Raw genomic sequence first — 17,825 nt, forward strand, 5'->3', positions numbered from 1 at the left:
GAGAGCAATTATTTGTCAGGTTGACCAACTGTCTCTAACCTAAAAAATTCTAACAGTTATAAATTGAGCACAATCGCGACCGTAAGCTGTCGAAATTTTAGAGGTTTTAGACAGTTGGTCAACCTGGCAAATAATTGCCTCTCGGATTGTGACGCGTGCGCATTAAACTCCAGCAGACAACGAACCATGCAGTTGTTAGGAATTCACTCTGTATAGCATGTGGTGTGTAAAATGAAATGAAGAGAGAGCACGCGACTGCAGAGCTGAAGTTTAATTGTGTCAAGTTTTTTTCTTGTTCCTTTTTTTTTTTTGTTTTTTTTTTACCTCTTTTTCAAATGACATAAGTACACAATTATCCAGAAACAGGGTGTCGCAAGGCCGAAGGAGAGGATCTCCGGTTAAAGGATGTAAATATTTTTGTTCCAGGATCAGCTGATAACCACGAACAACGCGTGGAAGGATTACAACTCTGGGGCAAACACGAATTTCGCTTTCGAGGCGTTCGAGACGGAGGAGAAAGCTCCTCCGCCCGTATCCAGCCTCCCGAGGCCCCGGGAAACCGCCATGGAACCCGACGGCGTCAGGCCCACCCAGCAGATAGCCGGGCCCCGCGCAACGTACAGCCTTCCGAGGGCCCCAGGGCCCCGACAACCCCCGCCCCCGCAGCCGGGCTACTACACCCAGGACCGTAGGAACCAACGGTTCAAGGGGCCCAACGGGTCGGGCCCCCAACAACCGGACTTTTACTTTATGCCGAGCCAACGAAAGTACAGCGGTGAAGTGGTACGCGTTTACGTTGACTATGGTAATCAGCCGAAGTAAGGTGATATCCAACCCTTTCTAAGGCCCAGTACTAATGTAATTTATCAATTTAATGTTGTTTAATGTGTAATTTTATATCCGTTATACCGCAGACGAGCTCGATAACGATTATTTCGAACCGCTTGGACTTGCACGAAATGATTTGTTTTCATTTCTGTTTTCTTCTTTTTCTTTTTTCAACCGTTTTCTCCGTGTGCTTACAGTGCAGTGTTGAATATTGCAAGATTCTAAGGAGAAAGAGTCGTATTATTACAATATATATATATATGATACGTGTATTCACGGTCATGCATCATTGTTTGTAATTTAGTAAACTGCATTTTACCGAATATATAACCAACGATCTGGGGAAATCGGGATGAGTTCGTATTTCGACAAGTGGGAAATAATATGCAAAGATTCCGTCTGATTGTAATTACTTTGGGCGTAAGAAAAAAAAAAAAAACATTTATCGCGCAATGTTCAAGACATCTTCAAACTTGTTGGGTAAGTGTACAACTTATTGATCGTTAAAAATCAACGACGATTTCATGGGAGTTGAACAATTGGCTGGCATCTCAAACTCTCTGAATGAAAGAGCATCGATGAAAGTTTTTTAGTTTATTTATTTTTTTTTTTCTTTCTTTCTTTCTTTTTTTGCAACTCTAAAGATCAACCGTCTTTGTCGAAAAAATTTACAACACGAAATTCTCTGCCGTTTATTTGTAACGAAAGATTATTTCCCGATCTTTGATACCAAGTTAAATTAGTTGAAAATTAAAATTAATTCAGCCAATTGATTTTTTTTTTTGTTTTTGTTTTTCTCCAACTAATTGCAATCTCTTTAAAATCCTGTCAATTTGTCATATTTGTCGATAAAAATAAACTTACTTCGTGGAAAGACTGAACACAACTTCATCCATACGACTTGATTATCACCGACAGTCTCAGATATTGAATTTTCCAATGAATAATTACAACCCGACCGAATCCTCATTCGGATTCCCATCAATTGTCAAGAGTTAACTCCGTTACACCGTTTTCCGTTAAAATAATGTAAATAGACCAAGCGCACTAAACTAACTCGTCGTTACTGTTGTCAGAGTTGAATTCGAGGCGAGGAAATTACGTATTTATACGTATATGCATAGCGCCCGACGAGTGCCTTGTAATTAATTACAAAGCTATTCCGCGGCTGTTTGTTCCTGTCGCCGACAAATGTCCGGCCAAATTATTCATTTCTGCAATTATATCCGGTATCTGTCCGCGTCCTTAACTATCCATCAGTCACTTTTTTTTTTTTTTTTTTTTTTTTTTTTTTTTTTCCCCCTCAACCGCGTTTCTTTTTCGTCCCCTTTCTTCTGTCACTTCCAAACGAACATTCATTTTCACTTTTAATTCATCGATGCCTACAAAGATTTACTTCGACAGAACAAACGGCGCGCAGCATGTACATTAGCTTAATTAAATAATAACAATAAAAATAACGGTAATAACGATTGTTAAGTATATACATGTATATGCATACGTTAATATTTTTTATATATTGCGCACACACGCACACACACATGTATATTTTCATAAGAATACGTGCTATTTATACATAAGTTACCTTATATCTTAGCTATATATTATATATATTTGGAATATATATATATACAACTGTTGGCATTAGATGTCATACATAAATTATAACAATGTAAGGGCCTTTCCAACAATTGTCAGTATCCCTGTATTCGATTTGAACAATAATTTTTGCACGCAGAGCTTTTCTCAGCTCCGAAAAGCGTAATTTCCAATTTACCGCTCTAGTCAAATGAATTTTTTGGTCAAATTGATAAGCGGGAAACTTCGGATTATAAACTGGTGTTACAGTGTTCAATAGAAAATTTTATTTGTAAATCATTCGGACGGTTTTCGCAAACAATTTAAAAAAAAAAAAAAAAAAAAACTGAGGCAATTTATCGAATGCTCAGAAACGCGAGTCGAGTGACGATTAATTTTTAAAATTGGATAGACGGGGTGTTATTTTCATCCTTTTTTCACATATAATATACGTTACAATTAACCCTGTATATACAGGCTTTAGTATGAAAATAATTGATGGTAAGCACCCCATTATATATATACCTATATATATATATGTAACAAATGATGAATGAAGCGAAATCATTATCCTGTAATAAAGTATATTTGTATAATTTTTATAACCCAAATCTAATCTGTCTCCTTAATCATCCGCACTTACCCAATTGTCGAGGAAATCAGAAAATAACAATTTCGTAATGGAAAGGAAATAAAAAAAAAAAAGGGGGGAGAACAAATCTGTTATCGAATAGCGCATAAAAAAATCGGGAGCAAGAGATTACTCGAGAAAAGTTGATAGAGAGAGAGAGAGAGAGAAAGAGAAAGGCAAATTGAAACCCTCGGAAGTCACAATTAAGACTCACAGGCGTAGAATTTTAAGGAGTAGGCTAATCACTCCGCAAGATAGACTTTAGCGGAGGTTTCAAATATTATTAACGAATTTTTTTTTAAAGAATAACGCCCATCGCTGCTGAAAAGTTTAGAAAAAGCTTTAGCTTTAGGCTAGCTTCCCTTTTTCCTCTGCACTTCCGATCTGTCTTGAATGTTATTTGCCTTTCTTTTTTCGTTTTTTTTTCCCACTTGTATATTTGCTTACAAGCTTTTGCTTCTCTTTTTTCTCCCCATCAGTGTTTTCTTTTTCTCGCGTTATATTATTCGCTCCGTTAATCCGTGGCTCTTTGAAGATCAAAGTAAGAAGTTTCATGAAATCTCGTACAAGTAAAATTATTAGGCAAACGAAAGAGATCCCATTTGAGTTTACATTTAATTTGAACAAATATCATACATTCCTTACGAAAATATATGTATATGTTTTTTTTTTTTTTTCTCTTTCCATCATTAACTTTGATTTTTTTTTTTTTTTGTTTTTTATACACCGCTCAACTTGCCCACCATCGTTCAGATTTGCAACGATAGTTTACTACATGGTATAAAACCGTGAACCAACATTTGGCACGGATAGAAGTTGAATTGTTCAAGATTCAGTAATTACGACGATTTCATAGAAGTGAAAAAAAAGAAATTCAGAAAATTCATGCACGTGATTGGTACGATAAATTGCGTATATTGTACCTGATTGGAAGTTTCCGTAATTTTCATCTTCTTCTGCTTCATTTTGTTTTTGTTCTTTTTTTTTTTTATTCCTCTTCATCCTTCGACTGATATAATAATATTCAAAACCATATTACAGAAAATAAGAAAGAAAGAGAGAGAGAGAAAAAAAGAACCGCACCAAAGAAATATTATACGACGGTATAAAATTCATCCAAAAAGAGAGCTGAATAAAAGCAAGGTTCAGGATTTTTGTCAACGTGTCAATAATTGTTTATTCAACCGATTTCAAAGGCATAGGTATTTTTGTTGTTTTTTTTTCTTTTTTATCGTTCAAAATAATCGTTTAATTGATATCTGAATAATAATTTTTATACGCATATTATATGCGCGTATATTATAATAATGTTACTTACTTATTACAGCGTGAATTCCGTAAAGGAACGAATAAACGCATCTATTCGGTGTATTATAGAAGGAATCGCGGTGTTGTTGAACTTGTTAGTAGTATACAATATATTATACAATATATCAACGAGAAAGATTAAATTTTCTATCATTCATTCGCGCGGAATATCTATAAATCATTAGCCTGGAAATATACCTGCAACGCGTCTTTCTAATATGTTTAATAAATTATAACGGTATGTGAATTAACGCGACGTTGACGAATATTAATTGCCAGCATATTACAGGTATTTAGAATTGTATAACCGATGAGGGGAGAGCTCAACGATTTTTGCCGTTGAAATTAAAACCTGTCGAATCCCGATCAACAAAAATCGTACTTTGTAAAACTGACGGTAGATATTCGTATATATTTATATATATTTATATATATATTTTTTTTTTTTGTTTTGTTCGATTCATTAATAATTGAGAACTCTATTTACATCGCGACAAGACCGAGATACGAGCAAGGGAGAGAAACACCGTTGCCAAAAGCACGTCGTCAAATCGTTAGAAACAAATTTCCACCATCGTTATTCTTTCGATTTTTCTTCCTCGCCGAAACTCTCGGTTCTAAAATTTTTCAATTCAATCACGGCTGATTCTCCCGATGCAATTTACGGTACTACAGATGCATATATTATATGTATAATATAATTCATATATTTTTATCGATAATAATTCATTCTTAATAATGTAGTAATTTTAGTAATAATAATGATAACTGTTAATTTAATAACATTAACAATAACGATATCAATAATAATATTATTAATTAAAATAATAATGACAATATAACAATGATAATGTTATAATGATATTTCATAACTAATAATAATAATAATTGTAATTTTAATTTTAATAGTAATTTATTGTATTTATAATGTAACGTGTGTGTTTTCTTGTACGAGAAAAAAAAATCATCACTGGTCTCGTTTTGCGAATCAACGAATAATCAACAATCTCGATATAATTACATATCGCCTGTTGTAAGTACCGTCGCTGGTTTTTTTATAATTTGGCGCCGTCGTCTCCTTTCTCGAAAATAAAAAAAAAAAAAATTTCTTTTTAAAATTATCGTCTTTTTTTATTCTTAAAGAAATACTACGGATTCATTGCAAAAGACTGAAATATTTCACCTATTTTTTCTTCTTACGTACGTTTGAATAAGCTTTTCGTGTAGCATTGATTTCATTAATTATTCATTCGTATGACACGACGAATGTTTCGAAACGATTTTAGTTACGATTATCCTTCGTTGCACGTGCGAAATATTTTTCATCTGTGACGAATTATTTACGGAGAAATTAGAAAATTTCATCCGTGGACAAAAGAGAATAGCCGTTTAACCTGAAATGAACTACAATCGAATTTTCAACGCGGACTTTGAGTCCGATTGTTTGCCAATTTGTAAACATTCCGCAGAGTAATTAAGGATAATGTAATATCGTTACTCAAATATTTCATGTAAAAACAAGGACCGGGTAAAACGCTTGTTTCATTTTTTTTCTTTTTCTTTCTTTCTTTCCGTTATTACACACGTTACACGTGGTTTTGCACATTATTTGAATGTATTTACGTGAACATATTTATACATGCGCATGCGTATGAGTAATATACGTATTATTATTTTACTTAATTTCATCACTTATTCGTTATCGTCTATTTAAATTGTGTTCATATTCTCAGTTCCGTCGCTTCGGGTGCGGATATCTTTTAAAAAAAAAAAAAAAGGTTTTAAAAGGAGTCCTCAGATCTTACTATTGGCTACTTGGTTTTTAACTGAAATATGACGAGTTGGATTTGTTACGAAGAGACGCTTCCGATGGTGCGCGGATCGATAAAACAACAGCGTGGAATTTCCGGTGAAAAACATTTCTATCCCCCGTTGCTGCTTAGTTGTCCTCCTCTTCTTCCTCTTTCTCTAATTTATACACGTAGCTAGTAATTTGGATCATTTTTGCTTCTTCGTTGAATCCTTTTTTTTTTTTTTTTTGTTTTTTTTCCAATTCCGCAAATACGATCAAAAGTTGTTCTTGTCGTTTTCTTCTTTCAAATAAGATTTGTCCGAATTAGGGAAACGCTGAGATGATGACCCTGATGATGTTTGCAGGCCTCCGTTACTCGACGGTTTGTAATTTCGTTTCAATTACGCAACAGAATTAAATTTATCCCGATGATAAAAATATCTTTGAAATATTACCGATTGCCGTGTACTAATTTTTTTTTTTTTCTTTTTTATAAAAAACTTGATTGGTCATTAAAGAGTGATTATACGTAATTAATTTTTAAACAGCAATGTACGAAATTATAATACGCAGATGATACGAAAATTGAGGAATTTTAGGAAGAATTTACACGCGGTTCTAATTTTTTTTTTTTACTTGTTTTATTTTTTTTTTTTTTTTTTAACTTCGAAATGATCAAAAAACGACCGTCTCGTTAAACATTTTTGTAAACTCGCTGTGAATCACTTTTTAATTCCAACGTTTGGTTGAAATTTCTTCTCGCTATACAGAATTTCAAAGCGATTCAAACAAGAGAAACAAAATTTCTTAGTTTTTTCAAATTATACATATTTTACAGTATAACAATAACAAGTGAAGAGCTATCAAAGCGTATATGAAATAATGCATATACCAATACCGGTAACGAATGACGATAAAGGTAAAATGAGATACCATAATTTATGAGTAATTAAAAAGAAAAAAAGGATGCAAAGAAAAAAAAAAACCTTGAAATAAATACAACAAATGGTAAGGATTTGCTGATTTTTCTTCCGGCATCTCGTAAAATTTTTCTATATTTCTCGAATCATCCCATCTTCTTGCACGTGCCTTTTTTCCTTTCGGTAGTATTTTGTAATTTTTATTTATTGATTTTTTTCTATCCTCTCTTTTCCAACCGACTAAATTCTTCGTTTCCATCATTTATCAATTTTCGATTACATTCATCCTCGCGCATCTTTTCTTTTGTTCTTATTATTTGTTATCCCTTAATTATCCTTCCCCTTCCATTTGTTCTTTGTGAAATATTTTCCATTCAAAATTTCATTCACTTTCGCTGCCTGACTTCGGAATCTTTGTTCGGCGTCGGTTTGCTGCGGGGAAAAAATATCATGACGATATAAATGTATTCAGAAGTCAAACAATTATTTGCGACTAGATAAGTACAGCATTTTTTTTTTTTTTTTTTTTCTTCATTCATTCTTAATCTGGATAAATGAAAGATTCGCATTTTGAGGAATTAAATGAGGGATAATTTGAATAGGAAAACATATCAAAGCACGGAGAAGTGGAATTAATTAGGTTATTGGGTTATACTTACAAAAGCGGACAAGGGGATCTTCCAGATTCGAAGATGTGGGATTCAGCGTTTACCGCTAACGATATTAACAATCAAATCGTAAACGCGGCGTAAAAAATTCATTGGATATGAAAAATCGGGGCTGATCACGCGGCGAAAAAAAACACACACAAAAAAATATTTCAGTTTTCAACAAATATAACTTGCATCTCGATTGTCAATTAATTATATTCGCGAACACGTGTGAACGATGTTATACAACATTGATAAACACGTCAAAAATGTCGATTTTATTCTGAAGCTGAGTTAAAGAATCACGAGAAAGAGAGTAAAAAGAAAAAGAAAACTGTCAATGCAAAAATCGTACATTGTTTTTCTTTCTCTGATTTTGATAAAATTTTTCCTCCAGAGAAATAAAAGTCTCGCACGTGATTACTTCTGTACGGAAATATTGTTAAATTCACAATTAACACGAAAACGTGTTACCTGAGAAAAAAAGTTCGGCTTTCTTTCCGACGAGTATATTTAAAATTGAAAATTAGATCAAACTTGAAACCCGATGACAATCGATTCCGGAATCGTATTGCTGATTGTAAATTATAATCGTAATGTAGTCAATAAAAATGACTTGCGCAGATTATGAAAGTTTTTCTAATTCCGAACTTTTTCTTCGTGTATCGTAGATTATTTATTTTACTTTTCTTTTTCAAATTTAAAATATCAAATTCGTGATAAACAAATCGCAGCACGCTGCAAGGAATCAGAATTACAACCCCGTTAAAATATCATCTCTAAATGTCGATTTTCTTCCGAGTAATACCGAAGCGATTCAAGCGTATCTTTGAACACAAGTCAAAGTAACAACGCGATTGGTGTGGTTCAGGTAAAGGCCAAAGACAAAGGCAAAGGCAAAGGTTAAGGTACGAACGGATGTTTAGACCAGGGTTAAGCCAAAGTTGGGAGGAAGCGCGGGAGGAGCGGACCTCAGTGATAAATTTCGTCGTTGATCTCGGGACGACGAGGTATTCTGGAAATGAACAGCTTTGTGGTCGTAAACTGTGGGGTTCGTAGGCGGGGTGATCGGGGGTTGGACCGGAAGTTCGGAGGGAGGAAGTGGCCCTTGAAGAGGTATGTAGTGCTCCTCTTGCGTCGACGTCAATTTCCTGCGACGGTAACGGTGGGCCGGGCAATAAAAAAAAAAACAGCAAGAATAATGCGAGGAGAGGCAAATTTTCGCGTGGAATGAAAAATGGATTCAAGAAAAAATGACATCGCACGTACGTGAGAATTGAGATGTTGCGCAAAGGTGCGTGTACAGACGAAGTGGAAGCTGAGTCGCGGAGAAAAAAAAAAAAAAAAAGTTTCATTACACCGAGAATGGTGATAAAATACTTGTTTGATTGCAATTATCGTTGTTATTACGTTATACGATCTCCGATGAAATTTTCAACGCCTTGGCAAACGCCGTCTGGCTACTATTTTATTCTCCGAGATCCACCTACTCTCGTCTCGTGTTATTTATTTATTTATTTGTTTTTTTTTTTTTTTTTATTTTTACCGCCCGCCAACTTTTCCACGGTCTAGACTAACGTCTCGGATTCTTCTTTTATAGCGTTGTTTCGGTACGATGGTAACAGCTTGCGGCTCGGCTCGGCGCTTCGGAAAGGTTGAATAAAGGAAAGGCGGGGAGAGGAGAGAGAGAGAGTGAAACGCCTGTTGCGGTTTGTGGATGCCCAAGGAGGTTTTTTGGTTGACCGAAAATCGATACGTTTTTTTTTTTTTTTTTTTTTATCAATTTTATCGCGCAACAATCGGGCGTCTGGTATTTGTAAATTGTTGTCGTATTCGCGGGGTGGAAAAGCAACTCTTTAAGAACACGACAACAAACACCGGAATTATAATCAAAAGTTAATTTATCGATTCTTCGTTTCGGATTGCTTCAAAATTGTTGCGAATCTGGCAGATTCGTTGGATTTTTCTCGACATCGATTACGATTAACAAATGGTAACATAAAATTTTATGACTAATGGAAACGAGACAAAAAAAAAGAAGCTCGATTTCAATAATTTTTTAGAAAATAGACTTTTGAATAAAATGAGTGATCGTAGAGTGAAATCGAACGAATTTTATAGCAGATTTTCAACTATTTGAAAAAACGTATCGAAACGAAGCATCGATGTCAATCTTTCGTTAGCAACACGTTCCGGTATTTTCTCTTATTGTGATTAAAAATCAATGTTCGTATAAACGATTCTAAACGCATGTAAGAATTTCATAAATACTCAAAACAAGGTTGTTAAAAATTGTAGATTTTCGGCGAAACCAGCCTCTCCAAATGGTGTATATTATAATCAGAAGTACACCGAGAGAAATTTTTAGTTCCGATTTTTTACCATAATCGAAAAATATACTTCCAGGTATAAAATGAAAATTAGTTTTCTAGCGTGCCTCGTGTTTTCGTATTTCCAACAATATTCAAACAGTTTTTTTAACGATACTTGTTTCACTCAATTTTTCTCAGTGTAGCTAATCGAATTAGAAAAAGAACGACGATCGGAAGAGTGGAAGAAGAAGGAGAAGAAGAAGAAAAGGAAGAAAAATCCTCACGTGTCTGGACTCTGGTCAGTGTCGGACTCTTCGAGTTCGGCCTTGTTGCGCTTCTTCTCGTAGACGAGGATGATGGCACAGAGTACGATGACCTCGGCGCATATACCGAGGAAGGGCCAAAGGGCTGCAAACTTGTTCGTGACTCTGAGCAGGGTCGTATAGCTGGATGCGAACTGGTCTACGGTCCTGGTAAAGACAACCTTGCAAGTCACGTTGCCGCGATCCTCCTGCCGAATGTCGTATACGGTTAGGGTCGACAACTTTTCTTCGGTTGTTATGTTGATGCGTTCCGTGCCCTTGGTGTATGTGACATTGTCGAAGATCCACTCGATTTCGGCACCGAGACCCGGCGTCACTTCGCAAGTCAAACGAAGCTTTTCACCCTCGACGACGTTCGTATCCAGAGACGGTAATTTCACTATCGGATAAGCTGCGAATTCATGTGAAATTAATCAGAAAACGATCGATCGATACGAGGACGGCATAAGTTTATTCATTTTTATACCTACTCAATAAGAAAAAAAAAAGAAACAAACTTGGGAGTAAAATTTGTTCGGTTTCACCTTATGCTCAAACTATTCGGTGTAATTGTAATCGTCGATACTTAAAAAACTTCCGGATATTTCAACGTTCGGGTGTTTTTAGAACGGGGTCACGTGACCGATTATTTCGTAAGTTTTATTGACTTTTTTGTTTTGTATTTTTTTGTTTTTCTATCTGCGCGGTCGTTCTGATCTTGGTAAGTAAGCTTCGGCTATCGGCTGAGACGGATGAATTTATAGTATAAATTAACGATAGAACGATTTTCAAAGTATAACCTCAAAGCTCGTCTCGCAGAGAAATAAATCGATGAAAAATCTGTGCGACATTTAATCAGCCCTAACTGATCAAAGCACACTTTCCGACAATAGCACGATCATTTTGCGATAAATTTCAAATCGATTCGAAGTTTCGAGTCAAAATTATCCCGATTTTAGTAAATACTCTTAAATCAGTCACGTGACATCTGAAGTCTGTTTTTCTTTTTTTTTCCTTATTATTTTCCTACATTTTTTCGGTCAAATGTGGTCTTAAAATCGTAAAAGAATAGTAAAAATAAGTTTATTTTCGTGCCCGTTAGGACTACATATATATATATATATATATATGTATATCAATTTTGATTGTACGGCAAGAGATGAGAAATCAGCAAATATTAGGATAAATTTCCATTTGACGCGGAGTAGAATTTTTGTGATCAATAGTTGATAGTGAAATTGTTGACTTACGGACAACTTTCATAAATCGCGTTGGCATCCCGCTCCCAGCACTGCAGGTATAATTTCCCATGTAATCCTCGAGTCCTTTGGTGATGTTGAGCTGCGTTCTATCCTTGGAAAGTTTCAGCGTGTCCGTTTCTTTCAACGTTGCGTTGTTGTGCGTCCACGTAATGCTACCGGTAGTAACCGTAGTTAAGTTACACGGTAAAATCAGATTTTTTTCAGTATACGCGTAAATCAGCTCATTTGGATTCGACGCCGATGCAACTTTCGACGTTAGACTCGAATCCGACTGCGTAGTTTGCGTTGATGCACCCCCGTTTGCCTCTAAGCAGATAAAAATAATTACGGAAATTAAAAGGGATCCATTTTATTATATATGCTTAAGCTCGAATATCGAGTTTAATTGCCAGCTAATCGCAAGCCTTGTAAATATGATGATATTTTACATTCCGTCGGAAAGATCTTCAACGCAATCAGATCTCGTATTTTCTCATAACATTTTATTAATAATATTAGTTTGTTATAATTATACATCCACATTCTCTGATAAGAAAATTTACAATCCGAACTCCTAACTGAAATTTGTACGATATTGTACGTATGTATGCAGGATGATTAGAATTTTTTATCGTATAGAAAAAGATTGTATGAAAAAATAGAGCGAAACTGGTTACGCGTCATATGTACAAAAGAAATATCACAGACGTTGTTCGGGATACTGCAAATATAATAGCTATACATATTTTATACAATGTAATAGAATTGTTTATGTATTGTTGCGATGGTATTAGTTTTGTCGGTATTGGTTAGGGCGGAATTAGAAATTATCTTCAAGAAGTTATTTCTTGAACAATGTTATAACATATACATAACTGTTTAGTGATTTCAAACCATGTCTAACTACGGTTAATATTATATTATAAGCCGAATAACATATTTCACGTATATTTCTAAAGCTGAAATATTGTGCAAGAACTGCGATAATAATTTGCGTAAGAGTCAATTCGTTAAAAGTAGAAGATACACTGCGATTAGTCGTGAGCAACGAATGGAGTATACATGACAAAGTCGGAAAAGCCGAAGTGAAGTGAAATCGTAAATAACAAATTACTATTCGATTTTCCGACTTCGTCGAGAATTAGTTGTGTATAAAAACGAACTCCAAGGTCAATAACTAGTAACTACGTGCAAATAATATTCGTGCGCGAATATATAAGACATGCGGTTGATATTGTCGTTGTTAAATAAAGACAAAATTCAACTAAATGCAAATTACGAGAACAATAACGAATCGTATGAATTCTACTTCTACGTTTATACGAACTCAAGAGAATCAAGTGATGAAATATTTTACGCCGGATCGCCTGTAGAGTTTATAATACGTTAGAACTTGGAAAAAGAAATACAACAAAATGATATAAAAATGAAATATCCCGTAAATCCCTCTGTTAATTTTCCAAGTTAAATAAAGTAAAATAACAATTCATTCAAACAAGTCGGGTGTCAGTTTGCTTTGATGAAATCTTCGTTGTTAAGACAACATTTTTACGCAATTAATATATTTCAAATTTGAAAATCGAAAATTGCTTCAAATTTATCAACCTATAAATATTCTTATATTTTCAAACTTAAGTACGACTGCGGTATAGATAAATAAGGATTTTATTTTTCTAGCGTTATTTCTGTTATCATCGCGGTTTAATCGTTGTCCCGATTAGTTAAGAAATTAATCTGTTACGTGTGCAGGTAATCCGACACTTGAAATTTAGACTTACAAGCGATGGTTGGAAGCCTCAGCCGTTGATTAACAAGCGTCGTGCAGGCGTCATTAATGCATATAAAAATCAAGTATTTCGATTCTTTTCAAATTCGTTTCAAAAGTTTTCAATTTTCTCAACCGAATACCGCAGTTATTAATAACAAAAATAAAAAGCCTCGTGAAGCTTAAAATGGAACAATTTTTCCATCATTTATATGATACCTATAATATATATTATATATATATATATATATATATATATATATATATAGGTGTACCAAATGAATGGAGTTTAATAGTTGTTAAAGGGTTGCAGTCCCTTCACGGTTTAAGGGGGTATTCTAGTGTAGAGGCATGAATTTGAGGTGTTTTTTGAAGTGCTATAAACAAAAAACAAAAAATATTTTTACCATCCATTTTTTTATCAGGCGTTTATTATTATTTCACGATTACAAAAAAAAAAAAAACAAGTCAAAAAATACAAAATTGAAAGTGCTATGAGTTGTTGAAGTGGGGGGTACAAAAAAAATGGCACGCCAATGTTGTCACGATTGCAAGCATTTTCAAAATCAGAAAAAAAAAAAGATTATTAATCTACATAAATGCAGCTATCGTACTAACTAAAAAAAAGTCGAAAAAAAATTTTTTTTTGCCAAATCACGGCTGTCCGAAAAAATAATACGTTTTTTTTGACTTTTTTGGACGTTTCTGAATTTTTTAAAAATAGTAAAAATTATTATTTCGTTATAATAATAGTTCGTGCGATAGAGACATGTATTGAGAAGATTCTCACCAAATTTCAAGTAAATCGGTTCAATAGAACTTGAGAAATCATGTCAACCGTTTTGAAAAATGTAGTTTTGAGAAAAACGCGTTTAAAGTTTCGAGTAAAATTCGTTCCAGCCGAGCCAGTATTGAAGACGTGTCACTAAAATAGCTATATCTCTGAAAATAATTGAAATTTTGACTTGTCCTTTTAAGGACACATTCTTGAAAGGTTAAGCTTTGAAAATATATTAAAAAAAAAATCGATTTTTTCAAATTTCTACACTAGAATACCCCCTTAAGCCGATGTTAAGAGTGAGGATCGAAGGACGAAAACGCGGATCGATGTCCGAGATATTATAACCGCAAGCTCATCGAAATCCCTGAGTGAATTTGCATTATGTGTATACGTACATTATTGTATATTCAAGTACGTTCGAATCCAGGGACACAATTACACGCCCGATTCTGTCGTCCGACAACCACTTCGGTTGTAACGGGGGATTTGTAACCCTCATGAATGTCAATACGTATGCATGTACCTAACCCCGAAATTATGACGCATCGTGATTAACCCTTACGCTGTACAACGGGGTGAAAATGAGCCCCGCGGCGTGTGAATTAAACGTGAAAAACGGCTAAAACAATACGATTTTACCCGAGATAAGTAATAAAAAAAAAAGGGTGAGTATCTTTGATTCGTTATTTTAGCAAAATTTCAATCTCGCTTGCTAAAAGAAATTGGCGGTGGTCAAAACTTGAAGGTGTCAATATTTGGAATTCCCGATTTCGAACATTCATCTTTCGTTATTTTATTTTCGCATGTTTGCAATTTCGATATATCGACCATTCGCATTGTTAGACGAAACTTTCCAGAATTTTTTTTTTTTTAAATAATAAATTGTCTAAAAAAATTTGTCAATATACCTTAAATCTGAGAATGTGAAAAATTTGAGAAAATGTACTGCAATTAGAACATTCAGAATGATCGAACGAACTCCGGTATTTTTGATCAAATTATAAAATTTTATCGGTCATTTTGCTCGTTTACCAGACGCCCGGAAATTGTTTAAAAAAACAATGCGATGTTCGCTGATTTTTTGTAATCGACGGTATGAAATTTTTTTCACGTTACATACACTTGAAATAAATTCACAACGGCAACGATTTATTATAATTAATGAAATAGTTTTGTGCATCGTTTGCATTATCGAATTTAATCCTTCCTCTAAAAATGAACGCAACTATTTTCATTCCATATTATCTAGAGAATTCCAATTATACAACTAATGACTTTTCATCGACTAACAAGATTCGATTTAAAATAATTCTCTTCGCTACAATATTTCCACGACGAATTTTTCTTCTCCTCTATCATCCTTTTCAACACCGATCTCTCGCCTAAAGGAATTGATCTTTTTCATTTCACCCTGCAAAGATACTCGCTTTTAATGGATCGACTGTTCAGCAACCTCCTAGAATCTTTCCACTGCATTTTCATTTCAGTCAGTTTACAGCATTACTCTGCACGACTCGCTAGTTTAATTCACCGAGGAAGATAAGTTTTTGTTCGTTGGAAAAACTTTTCCTTTCATTTTATTTATTCCTTTTTTTTTTTTTTTTACCTTTCTCTTCGATCATGTTTTACTTTATTCATATATTCATTTATTCATTACTAGAATAAAAACCAAGAAAATAAAAAAAAAACTTTTTCAACCGAATTAAACGTTCTCGCATGCAGAGTCCTCGTTTTTCTCTTTTCGTTCTCGTATTAACAAACAACTCGATTTACAACGCTATTTGCAAACCGCCTGTACGTCTAATATATATATATACATATATATACAAGACACCAAGGGAGGGAGAAGTTGCCGAAAAAATAATAAAAATTACATTTACATTTTCCACCTTTAAAGAATCGGCATAATGCTGTTATACCTCGCTATGCGACGTATCGCATTCCTGCACCAGGTAATATATATGGAAATGACGTCACAGCCTGTATACAAGTTCATTTCCCGTAAATAAATCTACCCCGGCTGTTTTATGCGTTATACCATAGGTTATACGTACACATGCGTACGTACGTGTACAATAGCGTCTTGTGTAACAACGGCGAGAAAATGCCAACTTAAAAGGGAATCAAATCAGATCCGCGAATTCGAATTCATCGTCGATGCCAATTTTTAGATACGTTTGAATAGTGATGAAAAATTGACCGTTGTGGAAAAAATTGCAGAGTGCCTTTTTGTGATCGTAGAATCGAAGAAAGAAATCCTGAAGTGAAACAAAAATTTTTCAGGGAAAATCATTGGTAGTGTTGACACGGAATGCCCCATATATTACGCGTGTTTAACTGCCTATCCTGTGTGCGTTATTAATTTACGGTCTGCCAGAGGCAAGCAAACGTCACGTCCAGACGACATCCATTCGTAATGATTATATACCCTGGTCATTGATAACCACCCTATATGTATAACCATCTGCTACGAGGGTGTAAATTATATTTACATGATTATGATTACGGGATCAATGCGAGTATTATACATACGTAGGCCTAACTTGGGTGCACCGAGAGAAATTTTTATTTCCGGTTACCGCTCAGTCCTTGACTATTTTCATTTTTCAACTTTGTCGACTAAAAGAGTAGAGCAAACCTCACAAACTGATTTCGCGTTGTAATTAGCAAAAAATGATCGACGATAGCGCAAAATGGTTACGCGTATCTCGTTTTTTCTAATTCCAACAATATTCAAACAGTTTTTTTTTTAACGATACCTGTTTAACTCAATTTCACCATACTCAATGTAAAAAATGAAATTTCTCTCAGTGTGATCCATATTTAGAGTTCGGTCGAATTTTTTCATCGGGCAACCGGCAAATCGGTTCCAAATAATTCAAAAAGCAATACCTCAATTTTTACACGTTTTTATCTCAACTCTAACCTTCCCCCCTGTAAAATGGTGTATTTCCCCGTTTAAAAATACACCCTTTTACAACAAGAGTAATAATATTCGTACAAATTTGATAAGAAATTCAAATCATCGTACCAGGCAAATTGCACACCCCCTATATCCGACGTTTTTTTTTTTCATTTCAACGGTGCAGAGGAAGGACGGGATAAAAAATAATTCGTATCGTACGAGGAAGTGAACGTGACAAGAGAGAAGACAAAAAAAAAAAAAAAAAAAAACGTAAATATATTTGGTAGAACGAAAAAAGAATAAACAAAGAAGGAAAAGAAAAACCAAAAAAAAAAAAAAAAACAGGCGATTGGTTGAATTTACAATTTTCCATCACCAGCCATCGATAAGGGAAAATTCGTCCACATACGGTATTACACCGAATCATATCGCGGCTGGTTCGGGCAGGCTGACATTTTTATTACGCGTACATACATACATATATTGTGTAATGTATGCGTATATATATATATATATATGTACATATGTGTATGGAAGAGGTTATTCCGCGGCACAATCTGGCGAAATATCAAATTCCGCGGACTATCTATCGCGGTTCGTCGGGGGGTGCAAAGCGAAGGGTGAAAGCAACAAAACGAATAATGGGCAATAAACCGGGCCGAGCCTAATGGAGAGAGTGAATAGGACGAAAAGAAGAAACGACGACACGGTAATGCGACCCTGAACACCACCCCCAAAAACCCCTATATTTTACGATCGGATCACTTCGCCAAATGCGTTTACGTATGCAAGTATGATGTACGGTTTGCGTG

The 17,825-nt window shown here is 34.7% G+C and overlaps 2 protein-coding genes and 1 long non-coding RNA gene across 12 annotated transcripts in view; 1 reads left to right on the plus strand and 2 right to left on the minus strand.

Moving 5' to 3' along the window:
- Nucleotides 1-2,780, plus strand: part of LOC124305432 (uncharacterized) — a 27,531-nt gene extending 24,751 nt beyond the window's left edge. For 3 of the 6 annotated variants that reach the window (XM_046764871.1, XM_046764872.1, XM_046764874.1), the window contains one exon: nucleotides 427-2,780. In XM_046764871.1, coding sequence (XP_046620827.1) covers nucleotides 427-822 — 396 coding nt within the window. In that variant the 3' untranslated portion in view covers nucleotides 823-2,780. The remainder of the gene's footprint in view (nucleotides 1-426) is intronic. The other 3 variants (XR_006908380.1, XR_006908381.1, XM_046764873.1) reach the window with 2 other exon arrangements.
- LOC124305438 (uncharacterized) lies at nucleotides 2,130-3,425 on the minus strand. The gene is made up of 2 exons (XR_006908383.1): nucleotides 3,326-3,425; nucleotides 2,130-3,275 (listed from the first exon to the last, which is right to left on the minus strand). It is a non-coding gene; the product is annotated as an uncharacterized LOC124305438 (long non-coding RNA).
- Nucleotides 3,426-5,854: 2,429 nt separating this feature from the next.
- LOC124305436 (basigin) overlaps nucleotides 5,855-17,825 on the minus strand; it is a 39,740-nt gene continuing 27,769 nt past the window's right edge. For 3 of the 5 annotated variants that reach the window (XM_046764890.1, XM_046764889.1, XM_046764893.1), the window contains 3 exons: nucleotides 11,572-11,889; nucleotides 10,304-10,733; nucleotides 5,855-7,489 (listed from right to left, as the gene is read on the minus strand). In XM_046764890.1, coding sequence (XP_046620846.1) covers nucleotides 7,444-7,489; nucleotides 10,304-10,733; nucleotides 11,572-11,889 — 794 coding nt within the window. In that variant the 3' untranslated portion in view covers nucleotides 5,855-7,443. The remainder of the gene's footprint in view (nucleotides 7,490-10,303; nucleotides 10,734-11,571; nucleotides 11,890-17,825) is intronic. The other 2 variants (XR_006908382.1, XM_046764891.1) reach the window with 2 other exon arrangements.

Source organism: Neodiprion virginianus, chromosome 5 (assembly GCF_021901495.1).
Source record: "Neodiprion virginianus isolate iyNeoVirg1 chromosome 5, iyNeoVirg1.1, whole genome shotgun sequence".
In the NCBI taxonomy this organism is placed as follows: domain Eukaryota; kingdom Metazoa; phylum Arthropoda; class Insecta; order Hymenoptera; family Diprionidae; genus Neodiprion; species Neodiprion virginianus.